Genomic DNA, 18,826 nt, shown 5'->3' with positions numbered 1-18,826 from the left:
GACCTCTGCCCTGCTGGTATATTTGCTACTAAGATCATCACAAAACCAGGGTTCTGGTGGAGAATACATGTCATTAGAGAATAATATAGCCCAGCATTAATTAGTCTAGAGTTCTTCAAGATAAAGATTGTTATCTACCCACTGCCGTTTCCTTATGCCTAACTATACCCTCTCAATGGTAGCAACAATCGCAAAACCAATCACCACTGGCCTGTGCATATAACTCATACGTCCACTATTAGAACACAGCAGAGACCAAGTATCTCAATAGATTAAAGTACCCCAAAGTAGCCAGGCTCAGTCCTTTCAAAACTAAAGAAAATCCGTCCCCCCACTACCATTCTCTTGTCACGGACTTAATCCACTTGCGGATGGTGCAAGAAATCATGGGGCCAAACTCCACTGACCTGCATGTATTGAAAGAGGGCTGCGTTGTACCTTCCACACAGAACCCTCTAGGGTATTGTTGAACATCACTTCCCCATATTTGAGCAATAATCGGACCACCCATATTGCCCAAAAATGTGAACAACCCAATCAGTCACCACACGGATATCCACTAGCTCTTTTCAGACCAGAAAGGAAACCACGGATTTGAAGAGTCTGATAGAATGAAGCGGACATCTAATGGCAAACCACTTGTATGTCGAGATAGGTCAGAAATCAGGGTACAGAAACTTGAAAAAAAACTTCAATCTGTAATATCCACAAGCGTCAAACCATAGGCACCAGATAAAACAAGAAACAATGTAGGAGTATTAAGTCGACCAGAAAGGAAACAGCGCAAGTCACATCCTAATTGGATAACAAATTAACCAATTGGAAAATGTTTATGCATGTTAAGCCGATCAGAGAGGAAACAGTATATCTGATGTCCTGAATGGATAACAAATCAACCAATAGAAAGACTTGAAACATGGACACTAACCTTTCCATGCCTAATGTTAGGTCAAGTGCATGGTTAGTCTAATGCACAGACCACAGAGGGAATGTTTGCACATGTAAGCCGACCAGAGTGGAAACCGTGTAAATACAGTCATAATGCGATAACAATACGACCAACATTAAGAACACAAATATTGACGCCCTCGTGCCTAACGCTCAGTGAAGGGTATTATTTGCCTAATACCTGATACAGAGAGGAAACGGTTAGAATTGTGTCCTTATTGGATACTCGGCTATCCAATTAAACAAGCATCGAATGTCTATCCTCACTTTGAGGTTTGCTTCTTAATTCAAAACAGGGCCTGACACTCATTCAAGGGTGACATATGCAAAAGACAATTGATGGACGGAATGCTGGACAATCAAACATTCACCCCCAGTCACAAGGATCTGGGTTTAATCAATCATTCTTTTGGTCACCACACCACCCCAGTTTGGACCCAGCCATATGCAAAACAGTCTTGACCCTATTCCTTGTGGGAACAGTCCAGCCCGAACTGCCGAGTCAGGTCCTCCCTGGACCGGTAATAAATTCACTCACTCACATACCCACCCACACATCCATACAAGCACTCCCACATCCACTCACCCAGTCACCCCCATACACCCATTCAGACACCCACTCACACATCCACTCACCCACCCACACCCACTCATTTACTAATATAGCCACTCACACAGCTACTCACATAAGTGAAATTTGAACCGAACTAACAACCCTGTAACCTTTGTTGATGTATATATATATATGTATACACATATACACACAGAAGATCCCTGCAGATAGCGCAAACTAGCCATTCCAGGTTGCAATTGGAAATATATATATATATATATATATATATATATATATATTACCTACTGGCGGTCGCCAGTAGGTATATATAGTTAGGATTTTTTCCCTATGGGATTTTTGAAAATTCTATGTCTAATAACTTTGGCGTTTGTGGACGGAATTGGCTGAAATTTTCAGCAAAATGGAACATTTTGTTTCTGAGCAGCCACTGGAAATTTGGGGGGAGTTGGTCCAGGGGGGGCCGAGAAAAAAGGGGGGTCCCAAAACGTGTTTTTAACATTGAGTTTTCCATAGGGCGGTTAGCCTCATTTTTAGCCCGAACGGCTGAATGGATTTGCACGAAACTTGGCAAATTTGTAGGGACTGGTAGCCCGATGTGCCTTTTGTAGGTCTCAATATATGTGCTCCAGTGGATTTTGAGAAATTAACGTTCAAAAAAAGATATATATCTAGAGCCGCGCCTGGAGCGCTCCCACGTACGCGTACAGGGGAGCGCTCCAGGCGCGCCACGCGATCTGCGCACGGCAAGCTGATTGGTTCTCGGGTGTCTATAAACATTCGAAACAGTCCGCAGCGGCCGCCATCTTGTGTCTCGGTAGGATTGAGACACAAGAGGTGGCAAAAATCAAAGGGGGAAATGAGCAAGAGGGGGCAGGGTACACACCCCCTGACCCCCTAGGTTACATGTGGGGGCCATAAAAGGCTCCCGCGGGTGAAAAAAAAAATAAAAAAAAATTCGATTTTCGCGGGGGTGAGCGCCCGGTACGCGCACCGGGGAGCGTACGGGGGAGCGTACCATGGAGATTAAAAATGACAGACTTTAAAAAAAATAAAGCTTCTTTTTAAAAATTGGAGGTAGTTCTGAAAAGAACTTTTTTTTTCATTTTGTTGTTTTATATATATTTTTTTTTTGTTTTTTTTGTTTTATATTTTTTTAGACTTTTTAAAACAATTTTATATTTTTTTTGTATTTTTTTCAAGGGAAAAACAAAAACAAGGATTCCAAAACTGCTCAACAGGAGCAAAAAAAATTGAAAATTTAGGGACTGGAAGAGCAGCGGTGTTGCTGTTTCTTTAGGGCAATCAGTTCAACACTCTGCTCCCCATAGCAGAGCAGTTCGTCACACTCTGCGCACAAAAATTTGATGCCCGCAAACACCGGCTGAATGTTAGGGATCATTCTTCCACGGGGTGGTCCCGAAGGTGTTGCTCCACCAGTGGAGGTGCTGCCGCCATCTGTTGGTACATTCCGTGCCAGCTCTCTGACACTCTCCCTGGCAAAGTTGTTAGGGTGTCTTCTTTTGACATGCCGGATCAAATTGGCATTGCCAAAACTATATTTTTTCAGAGGATTGCCTCTGGATAAACTACTCCCACATATTTTGCATGTTACTTTGGGAGCGTTCACTTTTTTCTGTCCTTCTGGGATGTCGTAAAATTTCCAAATGAAATGGGTTTTTTTCTTTTGCTGAGGAGGGTCCTCATCCAAAAATCCCTCTGAATCACTGCTGGATGACTCTCTTGCAGCCATTGCTGGAGATCAGAAAAGTAGGAGATAGAGTAGACACAACAGCTCTTGCTCTCTCCAAGTACAAAGCAATAGTGAGAGAAATGGGTGGGTTTCACACAATTTGGAAAAAAAAAAGTTCTGAACCAATGAAAAGTGTTATTTTAAAGTCACATGGTTTGACGCGCTTACGCTACGCGCCCGGGGCGCGTCCCGGGCGTGTATCGTAAGCGCATCGGGGCGCTTACGTTGCGCGATCGTATGCGCTTCCGGGTGCGCTTACGCGGTGCGTCATAAGACGCATCTCGCGGCTACGCGATACGTGTCTTATGACGCAAGGCGTGGCGGCTACGCGATACGTCACGATGTTGTTTTCGTTCTCGACAATAGCGCTTCCGGGACGCGCATTAGTACGCGCCTCGGGGCGCGCCGCCAGATTGCGCTTACCCGTGCGTTCACCTGTCCGCGCCCCGGGAGCGCACTAAAAATAATATTAAAAAAAAATAAAAAAATTATAAAATATAAAATTAGATTTAAAATGTATTATTTTTATAAAGATTTGCTATTAAAAAACCTATGAAATTCACTGAAAAAACCATAGGTTATAGACCATATATAGTTAGGAATTAGCATTTACAAAACCTTGAAAATTCACTGAAAAAACCATAGGTTATAGACCATATATAGTTAGGAATTAGCATTTAAAAAACCTTATTTTACTCACACAAAACCATTGAAATTCCATATATAGTTAGTTGCAGTAACTATATATCGCGCACCCGCAATCCACTGCTGATCATGTCACATATTACATCATTCATGACATGGTCAGTGACATCACTGATGACATCACTGATGACATCTCAAATGACATCACTGATGACATCACTGATGACATCTCAAATGACATCAGTGATGACATCATGACACACCAATACCAGTTACTACATACGCACTCACTGATTCCTACGTCTACACACACATTCACTCATTCACCCATACAATCACTCATAAATACAGTCACTCATTATTACAACACTATCATATGCACTCATACACCTAGTCAGTCCTGTGAAGAATCAATCACACTTCGATTTCCTCATCTATACAGTTAAACACAGAACACCATACTTTTCACACATAAACTAACACATACTTACTCTCTTATACAATCACTGATACAAGTACACATTGATATGCACAGTCACACACCTCCCAGCCAGCCACACACACACTCAGTCTTCCATACATCCACTCATTCTTCAATATGTAAAACATATTTAAACTTTACAAAAACACACAGACACTAGATGATGTCATCAGTGATGTCACTGACCATGTCATGAATGATGTAATATGTGACATGATCAGCAGTGGATTGCGGGTGCGCGATATATAGTTACTGCAACTAACTATATATGGAATTTCAATGGTTTTGTGTGAGTAAAATAAGGTTTTTTAAATGCTAATTCCTAACTATATATGGTCTATAACCTATGGTTTTTTCAGTGAATATATATATATATATATATTTACAGAGTGGTCGTAGCCACTTTGGCAACCCTACTATAAATACAAAGAAAAGAATTCCCACAATTTTTTTTAGCATTAATAACTTAGCACCCGATCAACAAAGCTCCCAAAAATCTGCAGACATTCCTTTTTCTACATTGGCAGAAACACAAAGTTTCACATTGATTGGTGAAGGTGGCGCAAAGAAAAAATCGCCACCAATGCATTTCCATAGACTTGGTACTCAAACATAGCAGCCAAATGCCCAGTCTGACTTCCATGCAATGTGGCAGGATTATAGACTATGGTTTGCAGATTATCCGTTCTGGTATTACAGGGAAGTAGGGTAACTCTTTTTCACGTTATAAGACATTTAAAGTTAGTGATTTCTGTGACCATAGTAGTTTCATGAAATTTCATGAAACTACTGTGGTACATAGCAAAGACAAGCCAATATGCGATTGGCTGACTGCCTTTATAAAAGTTAAAGGCAGACATGTTTTAAAACCACTTTCCCTGTGTTCTGGGTTAAGGACTTAGGAACCGATAAGTATTAGCTTTAGAACTTTTCCCTATAGTGGTAATATGTACGGGAAAATTATACCTTTTAAAACAAAATTCACAGAGTACAGTGGCACTATCTAAGACAAACAGGGGTAATTACATTTCTTTTTCTTTATATGTACCTTTTTTTTTTTAAACAATGTAAAAAAGTGTGTGGTTCAATATGGTGGCGGTGTCTGTTAGACACCTCCAGCCATATTAGAATGTGTGCTGGGACATGCCTTTCTGTGGTGCCATTGCCACCAAGGAAAGGCATGTGGAGTCTGCCTGCGGGGGCCCTTTGCAGGCCCCCAGGTACTCTGGGGGTGCACATGGGGGGGTACCTATGGTACCCCCCCCCCTGCAGTTCAATGCACAACATGGCAGGCACCGCACAGTGCCTGCCATGTTGTGCATGGAAGTGCACAACATGCCTTCCTGGCATTGTGGCGGGCAGTGCTGAGCGCACCGCCCGCTGCGATGTCAGGTATGCCGGATGCGCCTGCCAGTGTGGCGGGCACATTCTAATCTCTGCAATAGGACCCCTGCACCTATGGCGGGCAGGTCACATTCCACAGGAGGAAGTCCGCCCGCCATCCTAATAATCCCTTAGATTTGAAACACATTTTTATTAAACAATACAAACCATTTAAATTCAATGAAAAAAACTAAAGGTTAAGGATACATTATAGCTAGGAACAATAAAGTTTTTCTATAATAACATTAGAAATTTTCAAGTTATAGGTATAACTTGAATTTGATGCCACCTTCAATTTACTATAAGTTGCGTACCTCTGTGTACAGTCGTCATCTCACTCACCAGACTATATTACACCTTTTCCATGTACTAGTTATACCCATGCATAGTACATGACTCCTAGCATGTGAAATCATAGCATTCATAACAAAAAGTATACCATCCTAAATTACATTATTTTTGAATTTTTGAAAACCCAGTGTATGGTAGAGTGGCGAGTTATAGTTAATATAGTGTGGCGAGTGAGGTGATGAGATTATGTACGGAGGTGCATGAATTATAGTAAATTGAAGGTGGTGCGCAAATTATGGGATGTGGTCTCCTGTAATATGAGAGGTCATAACCAGTGCATTGCGGGGTATGAGTTATAACTGCTGAATTTCTCTGGTTTGTACGAGTGAAATGTCAGTCTAACCATAAAGTCCCTTTGTTTTTTTTCAGTGATTTGTATTTAAAATGGCTTTATAAGAGGCTTTTTATAAGCTTGAATTTTCTTCAGTAGATTAATAAGTATTGTTTTTTATTCTTAAAATTTGTAATATTAGTGACATCCTCGCGGTCACATCGCGAAAATGTAAAACAAAGCAGACATTCAATGACCACCAAACATCCCAAAATAATATGTAAAAAAAATCCATTCTGAACACTACCCTACACATATTACTATATATATAATTCTTTAAAAACAAGTTTAAACTCATGCTTTTGTATCAAGTCTCTTTAAAATCCATCTTTCAAACCTATTTTCCATTTTTGCTGTTACTCAGGACATTGCAAATCTGTTACTGCGACGATCGCTTCTTTTCCATAATATGTAAAAAACACATACCACAGTATTTTACACACTAGGGGTTTCTTACAGTATTCTCTGAAGTCATGTTTTTCGAGAGTTTCTATAAAAAAACATCTCTAAAACCTATTTTATCTTTTTGCAGTGACTCCGGGGACCACAATGACGCTGGGAAATTGCGATCTCCGCCGACACGTGGTGAAAACGAAAAACAAAAGCAGACATTCAATGACCACCAAGACATCCAAAAATAATACGTTAAAAAAAAATCATTCTGAACTTTACTCTACACATATTACTATATCCATACTTCTTTAAAAACGTGTTTAAACAAATGATTTGTCCTACACTTCTTTAATATCCAAAGACCCATCTTCCATTTTTGCGGTGATTCTGGACGTCGTGTTGATGTCATGAACCATGATAATCACACCTTTTCCATAAAGCCTAAAACACATATATCCACACATACTACAGTATTTTACACACTAAGGGTTTATTACCGTACACTTCAAACTCCTGTTTTTCCAGTGCATTTCTAGAACCACCATCTCTAAAAACAATTTTCTGTTTTCGCGGTAAGGCTGGAGATCGTGATGACGTCATTAATCTCGCTCCCTGCGGTTACGTCGCAAAGCAGAAAGCAAAAGAAGGAATTCAATAGCAACCACCTCATAAAAAATGATAACTATATAATTAATTCTAACCACAGTAAATAACTCTATAAAACATCTCTATAACAATGCATAATAATGATTCACTGATGTATTTTATTATATTTCGACCAATATTCACGATGACACGGATAGTCGCAATGTCCCCACGATTGTACTCCGGGAGGCCGCGCTGGCGGTTGGGGATTCGTCGTAAATATCGCGCGCAATAAAAAAAAAAATTCTTTTGGACACACAACTTGTGTCACTGACACCCCTATTTCTCTACCATGTGGTCAGATTATCTCTACCCTGACCCCTTATGTGGGCTTTCACACAAATTATCAGCGCCTGGAACGGTCCCAGATAGATAAAATGGCACTGGCAACTTTCTATGCAGAGTGCGTCCATCCAGTTAGAGCATTCCCGTTGGCGCATGCATTTGCAGTTCATCGCTAAACCTTTGCGAAATATCCACTGCCAGAGATATCACTTTAACTCTTAAACTTAAATTTCTCAACTACTGAATGGATTTACACCAAATAGGCAAAAGGCACTTCCTTGAACTGACATCTACCTCCCTGCCAAATTTGGTGCAAGTCCGTTCAGTGGTTCGGGTTGTAGGTGTGGCTAAAGGTTCCTATAGGAATTAACATTACAAATGCAACCTTATTTAGCGCCCCAAATTCTCGGTCCCCACTGCATGGATCAACCCCAAACTTTCCATAACAATGGAACGGACCTTGACACTTTTGTGAAAACATCATGCAGATTGGTCAAACTACACCAAAGTTATATATATACACACACACAGATTAGTATATGAATACAGTAATGGGCAAGATGCAAAGACTAACATTTAGTAACAATCTGGTAATATGAAACTTTTATTCCGTGCATTTACCTTGATTGTCTAATTTTTCCACGTGATTTTTTAGGATTCTCCACTGTTGCCTAATACTGTTGGTAAGTTGTTCTCTGACAGTGTCGCAAGAAAGTTCTGATAGGTTCTCCTTACTGCAATCACCAGCATCATCTTCAATATCTGAAAGGCCCTGAATAAGGAAAAATACAAAGATTCTTCTGTCTTTCCGGATCTTAAGGGTGTGGATTTTTTTAACATAAAGAAGATAGTTTCACTTTGGAATTTAGAACAAACTTTATTGTTAAACAATAAAATTAAGGCAGAACAAAACATGAAACGGTTACTTGCAAAAGTTAAGTGTATGTTGATAGTCGTGCGATCACAAAGATTTCAAAGTAGAACTACTATTGCTATATTAGTCCGAGTGTGATTTAATCTGAAATTAACTTCGATCTAACTAAAGATTGGTGTAGTGAAGCAAGAGTATAACCATGTCAATATCAATACTTTTTATGGTAACAAAACTGCCACACAAACATAATAAAGATTTCAACATCGTCCGAATAAAAGGCATACAATGGAAGAAGGTTTAATTTTGTAGCAGTTGAACTTCATATTATTTAAGTCCAGTGTAAATCTTTAAATACATTTAGAAGGTTAAGTAATACAATTAATGACCAGCATTTCACTAAGTAGGTAAGTTTTTCAGCACCCTAAGAAGCGGTTCTGTCTTTTGGGCCAATACGAAATCTGTAAACATGCAAGGACAAAGCACCAATAATAAACGTGGTACAGTTTTATTATGAATGTGCAATAGCAAAACAAACAGGTCTTGCTTCTAAGCAGCAAGGTGTATCAACCCACAAGCACTCATCCCAAACACGACTCAATCTCTCACCCCTGCTTTTGCTCATCTTTGCATTCATGCATGTACTCATCCACGAACTAACTCCTGCACTCGTCCTTTTGCTGATCCACAATATCGCATACTCACCAATTTCAACTGTCGACCATACGTATTGTCTTTGCTGATTGCTTGTAGGTCTGATTCTGGGCTGCTACAAGGAGGGGCGAGAGTGCCATCAGTATTTATGGTGTTTTGCTTTTTCACCATAAGGTTTTAACTGTTACTCTTGTGTGTTTTGTAGACCACACCTGAATAAACGCTCCGTGCTTTTGCTGGACTGGGGGCGGGGGGAGGTGGGGGAGTGAGGGGGGCTACTTTAATGGCCTAGGATACCCATTACTTTACTTTCAAGAACCCTTGCCCAGGGACTGCTGGTAGGCTAAACCAAGCACCACGCAATCCTCGACTTTCCCACTTCTCAAGCCGTGACACAGATCACGGACGCAGCACGTATGCACATGACAGGTTCTGTTTACTGGCATCACAAAGTACAGGTCACATCACTTAACAGAGTCTAATCCCTCTCCCTTCAGACCGCTCAGTGCTTGTAGACACTCTCGGTCTGCTCCAGGACTTGGTCTTGGCTGCGCAATACCAGCTCTGTATCAGTGTCTAGCAGCTGCTTTTCTCAGCTTTCAGTAGTCCTCATGCACTAACACCATACTTACTCTTGCTCCTGCACAAGTGTGCTTAATTAGTGTGCCTATGTAGAAAAGTGCCCTTCACACTCAGCTTCATGAGGGCAACTGGCTTGTTACCAGGCAGGATCACTATTCTTTCATATGCACCTTAGGATGTCTTAACAACCAAACCTGAATCGAGAGGTATGGGTTGCCCCTATCGGGTTGAAAGGATAATAGGCCCAATCAATATCTCACGTACACTAACAAAACCTCTGTCTTCATCAATAAAAGTTGGATTAAGGAAACAAAAAACACAGATCTGTTGTTGTTTTGGAGGGCGAATTCATCATATTTATCTATTTTTTTTAAACACTTGTGCTGTAATCTATTTGCTAGTATCATGCATCCCTGCCATTGTTGTTCTCTGCCTTGCTGCCCAGCCAGTGGTGAGGTCATTAGAAAGCTGGAGTGTTTGAGTTTGAAGAAGGTGAGTCAGTTGCAGTGTACGGGGTGAGCGGGAAGGAGGCTCCTGGTGGTCCATTCCATGGAACTTACCATCTTTCTGTAATCTGTAACTGAAGATACAACTTGAAGATTAAATCAATAATCTTTTTCCACGTGACCTATTGACGCGGCATACGTTGTTTTAACAACTTGTTACTTATTTATTAACACCAAATATTACAAGTATACATACGTCAGATATATACGTCACAACAACATATTTGACATAAGCCACACTAAATATTAAGAACTAGAATAGTTCCCCCAAAAATATATATGTGAGTGTATGTCCTCTGCAGTGGCAGATCAACATTTTGAACAGCCTCATTCAGCTATTTATTTCTCTCAATGAGCTATGCACCTACTCCAGAGATGTCCTTAACCTAAATATTACTCATGCCTTCCCTGTTCTGTGAGTGATGACGTTTTTACTAGAATACTTTGATAGAAATGGCCCTAAGAGTCTAGTGAGAATGATTTTGAGATTCCACACAGGGGCAGGAGGAATCCTTGGTGGTATTACCATGCGCACATATCCCCAGCTCTGAGATCCCTAAACGGGTTACCCTATGAAGTAAGAATACAGCTAAAGATTGACTGTAAGATGCACAAAGCCCTCCATTTCAAAACCCCTGTTTACCTGGCTCAAAATCTAGAACTATCTGGAGGGGGCAGACCATCAAGAAGTGCAAATTCACTCTTCTTGAAACCTTGGACATTTCGCAAAAATAGAACAAGGTCTAGAGCTTTCTCTAGTACGGCACTAAAGATCTGGAACTCTCCCACCGGACATACGCAGAATAACATCCACAGCTTCCTTCAAACATGAAGTAAAAATGATCCTAATGAACAAGTTCTTATCTTAATTGGTCATGGCTCCTCTGCTTTCTCAATGACCCTCTTACCACATTCTTTTGGGTCTATCAAAGGTAAAGCTCAGGGTTGTCTGTTATACCCTACTAAGTACGGTTTGCTTGCATCTTGGTACTCTATTGTATTAGCTAAATAAGTTATTTTCTGTTACCCCCTTTGCCATTTCCCTGTACTATGTTTTTCCCGTTCCGCAATGTGAAGCGATCAGATACCCTTCGAGGTCATGTTCGTGCTATACAAAACTTTATAAATAAAAATAAATAACAGATTTCCCTCAACAGTTCAGCTGTTGTGCCGCTACCACCGTTCACCTCTGAGCTGGCAGGTGTTCAAGACCCTCCTCCACGCACAGGCTCCTGCCTGTGCCTCATCCCTGGTTGTCCAGTGGGAGAGCCTTGCTCTTCTACTGGTCCGCTGTTGTCAGTCCTGTCTTAATTGTGCCTGAAAATTGTCTTTTCTGTATTCTGTTGTATTTTGCCAGTTTGCACTGTTTTCTTCGTCCTGTGCCGTTGTGCCAGTTTTCGCCACCCTTCCAGCAGCTGCTGCCCCCGTGGCCCCTCTCCCCTACCGGTTCCCGCCTTCCAACTGCGCTTCCCTCCGCTTCTCGATTTAAGCCAGCCACTGCACGACCGCGCCACTGGCATGCCAAAGAAAAGCCAGTCTGCGATCCAACCGCAATCAGGGCCAGGGACCCTGGAGCTCCGACCTTCCACCGCTACGGCTCAGCTGCCCTCCTCGCACTCAACCCCAGAAGAAACAACTGCCAGCTGTCCACACCAAACACCACCCATAGGCAGTTCTCCTGCCATCGAACCGTCACCATCCTCTGCACCACCACGTCCGCCACCCCCAAGCCGGACACCAAAACCACTGAAGCCCTGAAGTGCATCCTCCTCAAGATCCACCAATAAGACCTTCATCCAGAACAAAATCCTCACCAACTCCAGCAACTCCAAGGAACTTTTCAACATCATCCAGCAATTCACCAAACCCTCTAGGGAAGCGACGGACTTAACTCCCTCCTAGGACCTCTGCAACAAGCTCGGGTCCTACTTCCACCTGAAAATCAAGGCCCTTTACGACAACTTTAGCGAGCAGTCTCCAGAAACCACCCTTTCCTCAACTGACGACAGCCAGTCCACCATCACCGCCTGGACCCCACCGAAGATACCACCACGGTCATGAAGTGCACTCACTCAGGAGCCCACACTGACCCCTGCCTGCCGTACATCTTCCACAGAGCTGCCGCCAAAGCGCCTGAGATACGACGCACCATTAACGCCTCCTTCGAATCTGGCACTTTCCCTGACGACTGGAAATGCGCAGAAGTCAAGACCCTCCTCAATAAACCCTCTGCAGACCCAACAGATCTGAAGAACTACTGACCCATCTCTCACCTTCCCTTCGCAGCCAAAGTCACAGAGAAGATAGTCAATGCCCACCTGACACACTTCATCAAAGAGAATGTCATCCTCAACTCCTCCCAATCCGAATTCCGCAGTAACCATTGCATTCTCACAGCCAGACTCCACGACGCTGGCATACAGGGAACCGCCTTGGACTGGCTCTGCTCCTTAGTCGTCGGCAGAACTGAAAAGATCAGATTCCCGCCTTTCCTCTCTGAACCCATAGAGATCAACTGCGGAGCACCCCAAGGATGATCGCTCAGTGCCACGCTCTTCAACATCTACATGGGCCCCCCCCCCCCTTGCCGCCTTCGTTAGTGAGAGGATAAGCTGGGTGTCGGCGTAGGATACAATGCTGAGTCCATGCCATCGTCAGACAGCATGGACTCAGCATTGTATCCTACGTCGACACCCAGCTTATCCTCTCACTAACGAAGGACCCCAAAACCACCAGACTAGGCTTCCAAGAAGGAATGAAAGACATTGCAACCTGGATGAGCAACAGCTGTCTGAAACTCAACCCTGAGATGACAGAAGTCCTCAACCTTGGACCCACTCCCTCAGCAAGGGACAACTCCTGGTGGCCCTTGGCACCCCCACACACCCAAGGACCGCACCAGGAACCTCGGCATCATACTCTACTCCTCCCTCACCATGACCTGACAGATCAACGCCGTTGCTTCCTCCTGCTTCAACACCCTCCGCATTCTCCTCAAGACCTTCAAGTGGATCCCCCCCAAAGCCACAAAGACCATCTCCCGTGCACTCATAACAAGCAGACTGGACTACGGAAAAGCCCTCTAATCTGTAATCAACAAATCCCTACTAAGTAAAACCCAGACCATCAAGAACAGTGAGGCTAGACTCGTCCTCAGCATCCCACGACATAAGCACATCACCCAACACCTGCAAGACCTCCACTGGCTCTCCCTCTAGAAGAGAGTAACCTTCAAGCTACTCACCACGCCTGCAAATCCCTCCACAACACCGGACCCAAATAACTCAATGAAAGAGTATCCTTCCATGTACCCAAGAGGAACCTCCACTCACGACCTCACCCTAGCAGAAACCCCTTGCATTTGCAGAACCAGAGCGGGTGGAAGAGCCTTCTCCTACGTCGCTTACAAAACCTGGAACGAGCTCTCAGTCAACATAAGTCGCTCCTCTACTCTGCACACTTTCAGGAAGAGTGTCAAGACCTGGCTCTTTGGCTGAACCGGAGCTGCATCCCCCCTCACCCCCCAGCACCTTGAGACCCTCACGGATGAGTAGTGTACTTTAAACTCCCTGATTGATCGAGGGCGAATCCCAGTTGATGAAGTAGATCTATTGTGATCGGTGTGTGCTGCAGTCAGTGCTGGTGAGTGCTACTTTTGATAAGCCAGTCATCCAGATAGGGGAAGACGTGAATTTGTTGTCTTCTGAGATAAGCAGCGACTACTGCCAGGCACTTGGTAAAAACTCGGGGTGCTGTAGTCACTCCGAAGGGAAGCTGCTTGAACTGGTAATGCTTGTCTGTTATCACAAATCTGAGGTAATTGCAATGAGCCGGATGAATTGGAACAAGAAAATATGCGTCTTTTAAATCTAGAGTAGACAAAGTCTGCTCTTTGTAAAAGTGGGCGTACCTGTTGAAGTGTCACCATGTGGAAAGCGCTCTGACAATATATAATGGTTTAGCCTCTTGAGATCCAGAATAGGTCTTAGGGAACTGTCCTTACTGGGGATGAGAAAGTACAGAGCGTAATCCCCTGAGCCCTGGTACTGTATTGGAACTGGCTCTATTGTGCCTTTTTTGTAAAAGGGACTGGATCTCTTGTTTTAGCAAGTGATGTGTTCTGGAGATAACTTATGAGATCGAGTTGGAATGTTTGGGGGATTGCTGGTAAGCTCCAGGAATAACCATGTTAGATAAATCCAGGCACCCAATTTGTCTAATGTTATATACTGCCAAATGGGGAGAAATTGTTGAAGTCTTCCCCCGACAGGTGTGGTGTAATCAGGGGGAAGCGTGGGCAAGTCAATATTTGTTGGGCGAAGGGGAATTACCAGGCAAGTTACCCTTACCCCTACCCCTGAAGTAGCTGCCTCTATAACCTCCTTGAAAAAACCCTCTGGAGGGAGAGGACTGGTTGTTCCCCTTGTAAGTTGAGGTATTTTGATCTGGAGATGTGTTTTTGACCCTCCTCTGTGTTTTTGACCCTCCTCTGTAAAAGGAGCAACGAAAGGAGCCTCTCTTGGATGTAGTCTGGAGCGCTCCCATAGACTTAGCTACTTCAGTGTCCTTTTTCATTTTCTCGAACGCCTGGTCTTCATTAGGATCAAATAGGTGTTCTTATCCGAGAGTGCGTTAAGGATTAATATTTGAACCTCAGGTTTAAAACCTGAAATCCTTAACCAGGGGTGTCTCCTGAGCAGGATGCTGGTGTTAACCTCCCTAGCTGCAGTGTCTGCAGCATCTAGACCATATAGTATAGAGGAATTAGAAATGAGCTTTCCTTCATTTACTAAGTCCTGTGCCTTATGCTCATCTGGGAAATACTGGAGCAACTGATCCATTTCGTCCCAGTGTGCCCTGTCATACCTGGATAAAAGGCCTTGCGTATTTGCAATGCACCATTGAATTGCAACCTGAGCAGCTATTCACTTACCAGAGCATCAATTAATTTGGATTCTTTATCTGGCGGAGGAGCATCTCCTGATGTCTGAGAATTTGTCCGCTTGCAAGCATTAGATGCTACTATACAATCGAATGGCAACTGTCCCTTGATAAATGCAGGATTTGTAGGAGAGGCCTTAAATGTTTTGTCCACTCTAGGAGTCCAGATGTGTGCTCTGACTGGGTCTTTAAAAATCTCATCATCATGTCTTTAAGCATTGGAAGTGTCTGATGAGCTGTGTGTGGATGCTAAAGTCTCGAACAAAAAATCTTCTAGTGATTCTTTGTGCAGTTCCACACTATGGTAATGTGCAGCCCCGGCAATGAGTTCTTGGTGTGATGCATTGTTGTCTGGAGGAGAAGGTTTGGCTGGGTAAAGGTCTGGATCTTTATCACCTGGTGTATCAATTGTGTAATCTGTCCACGGCTCTATTGGGAGATTCATCCCCCCATCATCTGCATAGTTATCGTGAGATTGTGGGGAATCCCGAGGTGTAATCTGCAAAGGATTCTCAGGTGGAGACAGACGTGTTTGAGATGATGGTAGATGGAAAGGACTTGTAGCTACAGATTTTTTATTCAAGGGAATCTTGTAAGGTGTCCTAATCCTGAAGCTTCCATTTTTTAGGTGATTTTGTGTGAATATGGCCAGTCTCTGGGTTTATATGTTGCCTCTTTTGCTTCGGATCAGGTGCTAACAGAAAGTGTCCATTTTCAGATCCGAAGGGGTCTCTTGGTGTTTTGGCACCGAAGTAAATCGGTGCCGTTGTCTTCGGCATGGAAGGTTTTGGCTCCGAATGTTGCTTGGGTTTTAGCACAGAGGATTTCTTCTCAGAGCCGGATCTGTGCTTGGTACCAGAGGGTTTTGCCTTCAAAGAGGACTTTTGCGACTCTGTACCGAGCCGGAAGGTTTGATTGGTTGTTTCGGAGCCTGGCCCGGAGGCGGAGGGTCAGAAACGTAGTCTCGGTGCGGACCTTGGCCAGGACGCAGAGGTGGTACTTAAGTCTTCGGTTATTCGGGGTTTTTGGGGACAAGGTGTCTTTGGCACACAGGTCACCTTGTCCCTGCGGCAGTTCTTTGGCATCAAGGTGTATCTCGAGCTCCGAATCAGAGTCTTGTGCGGAAAAAGCTGCTTCCTCCTCTGCCACAGATGGCATGGAGTCTTCTTGGCCGCAGTCTTCACCGAAGAGGTCTGGCGTGTCTTCAGTGCTTTGAGGCTGTATCTCTCGACGTCGAGCCTAACGATGGCGAAGAGTCTTCTTCGACTGGAATGATTTGCAAGCGTCACATTTTTTTTCCTTGAACTCAGGAGACCAGCACAAGTTGCACACTTCATGTGAGTCGCTGCGCAGATACATCACGTGGCACTGAGGACAGAATTAAAAAAAGTCCGATCCATCAAAAGAGTTGACAGAGCGCAGTTAGCCCTCATAGGCCGTCCACGAAGCTTTGCAATGGAAGTTAGATTCCGATGTAGAAACGATATGCAGAGAAGTGGGAACGTGTACGGAAACAATACCGTCAAGGGTAGAGAGGATTGCGTGTCGAGGGGGAACCCGAAGAACAGTTTCGAACCGGAGCGCAGCAATACATGCAGGAACCCGATGGAGGGAAAAAAAACAATCTAACTATGGCGTCGAAGACCATGCGCACTATCACCAAAAGGAGGAGTCACCTTAACTCGTGACTAGGAAAGACTTCCTCGAAGAAAAACTTGCAAACATCCAGACCCAACACTAGATGGCAGGATTATGCAAAGCATGCGTATCTACAGCACACATGCCTCAAACAAAGGTGTTTAAAAAAAAAAACTTTCAAAGGGCATACAAGATTATAGATTTAACTTTTTAACTAACACCTGGGGAATTATTTCACTCAGGCCATTACTGTACGAGACCTTAAATTTCTAGAAGTGTATATTTTTAGATCTAGGAATAGTTCAATATGGGCCAGGTGTTCAACCAGCGATTAGTTACTTTAATTGTGGACATGGAAACCAATATAAAAAGATTTCCGAGGCACTTGGAATTCACAATGATCCTACCAAACCTCAAACATGGTTAAGGTTAGTTCCACCTATGTACAATCAAGGAACTCTTTCCATTGTAGAGTTTTTTTTTAGTCTGGCAGCAGTCATGGCACTCTCAAACGGGGCTTAACAATATCAAGGCATACTCAATATCACCTATACAGATTATAGCATTACCAGCATGCAGCAGTCCCACTACTGTGTCCAACCGCCCCCCGAAGCCCTCCACACCCCATTAAGCCTTCCCCCAGGACATGGAAATCTGTTTTAGATCTGTTCCCCTGGCGCCCGCTTAGTGCAATGAAAGGAACTATGGTACACTTTGTTTGCATGGACTTGTAGGGCCTATATTTCTCTTGTTAAAAAATGGTGTAGGTGGGGAAGATTCATCTACAATGTGAAAAGCTAATTTCCACCATAATATGATCCCAAAAAGTATATGACATGGGATGTCAGTCAGGCTTCCCTGGCTGGAATGCACCTGAAAGGTTTGTCTTTCAAAGTTAAACATACTGATAACCTTTAACCATTAGGGGAACCTTAAGCCAGTGCTAGTTAACCCTGCAGTAATACAAAAACGAAATGAAAATTGGTTTGCCTTGTGGATCGATTTGGTGGATTGAGAGGGAAAAAGAGAAAGAGGGTAAGTGGGGTAGTCCAGGGGACAGGTGCCAGCCGTACCTCATGACCCAAGTCGACCAGCCAAATTCATCTGTCACCCCTCCCCCCCCCCCCAGCGCTTAACGACGCAGGGTACTTGTTCTAAGTTATATGTTTCAGTGGTTCCCAAACTGTGTGCCGCGGCACCCCGGTGCACCAAAGCACACAGTTTGGGAACCACTATGTCACGTTCACCACCTGTTTTGTTTTCTTCAGGCACTCGAGCCAAGATAAATATGCAAATGTGCTTAGGTTAGCACTAACCGTGGGCGGCCAGCTACGCTCCGAGCACGGTGTGCGCGTAGTGCCGTCTCCTACGCATTTTGCGTAGCGGGCATAGCCAGGCGGCACTACGCGCGCTCCACAGACGGTGCGTAGCCGGCCGCCACCCGCCTCCCTCCCGCCCTCCCTAAATATGTAAATAAAAGGATAGAAAGGTTTTAAAGACACTTACCTTGTCCGCCGCGTCCCCGGGGCTCCCTCTCGCCGTCCCTGGATTCGCGCCGCCGCCATTTCGGATACTAATGCGCATGCGCGGGCGGCCGCGCATGCGCATTTCTCATGAGAAATGCGCATGCGCGGGCACCCGCGCATGAGTATCCGAAATGGCGGCGGCGCGAATCCAGGGACGGCGAGAGGGAGTCCCGGGGACGCGGCGGACAAGGTAAGTGTCTTTAAAACCTTTCTATCCTTTTATTTACATATTTAGGGAGGGCGGGAGGGAGGCGGGCGGTGCGTAGTGGGGCTACGCGGAGTGCGCGGGTGGGCGTAGTTTTGCGCCCACTTCGCGTAGCTC

The 18,826-nt window shown here is 44.1% G+C and overlaps 1 protein-coding gene across 5 annotated transcripts in view; it reads right to left on the bottom strand.

The window, feature by feature from the left end:
* Positions 1 to 18,826, bottom strand: part of SSX2IP (SSX family member 2 interacting protein) — a 472,212-nt gene that overhangs the window by 187,751 nt on the left and 265,635 nt on the right. For all 5 annotated transcript variants that reach the window (XM_078645587.1, XM_078645605.1, XM_078645619.1 and 2 more), the window contains exon 9: positions 8,408 to 8,558. In XM_078645587.1, coding sequence (XP_078501713.1) covers positions 8,408 to 8,558 — 151 coding nt within the window. The remainder of the gene's footprint in view (positions 1 to 8,407; positions 8,559 to 18,826) is intronic.

This window comes from Lissotriton helveticus, chromosome 1_1 (assembly GCF_964261635.1).
Source record: "Lissotriton helveticus chromosome 1_1, aLisHel1.1, whole genome shotgun sequence".
In the NCBI taxonomy this organism is placed as follows: domain Eukaryota; kingdom Metazoa; phylum Chordata; class Amphibia; order Caudata; family Salamandridae; genus Lissotriton; species Lissotriton helveticus.
This window is presented reverse-complemented; position numbering and strand designations above follow the sequence as displayed.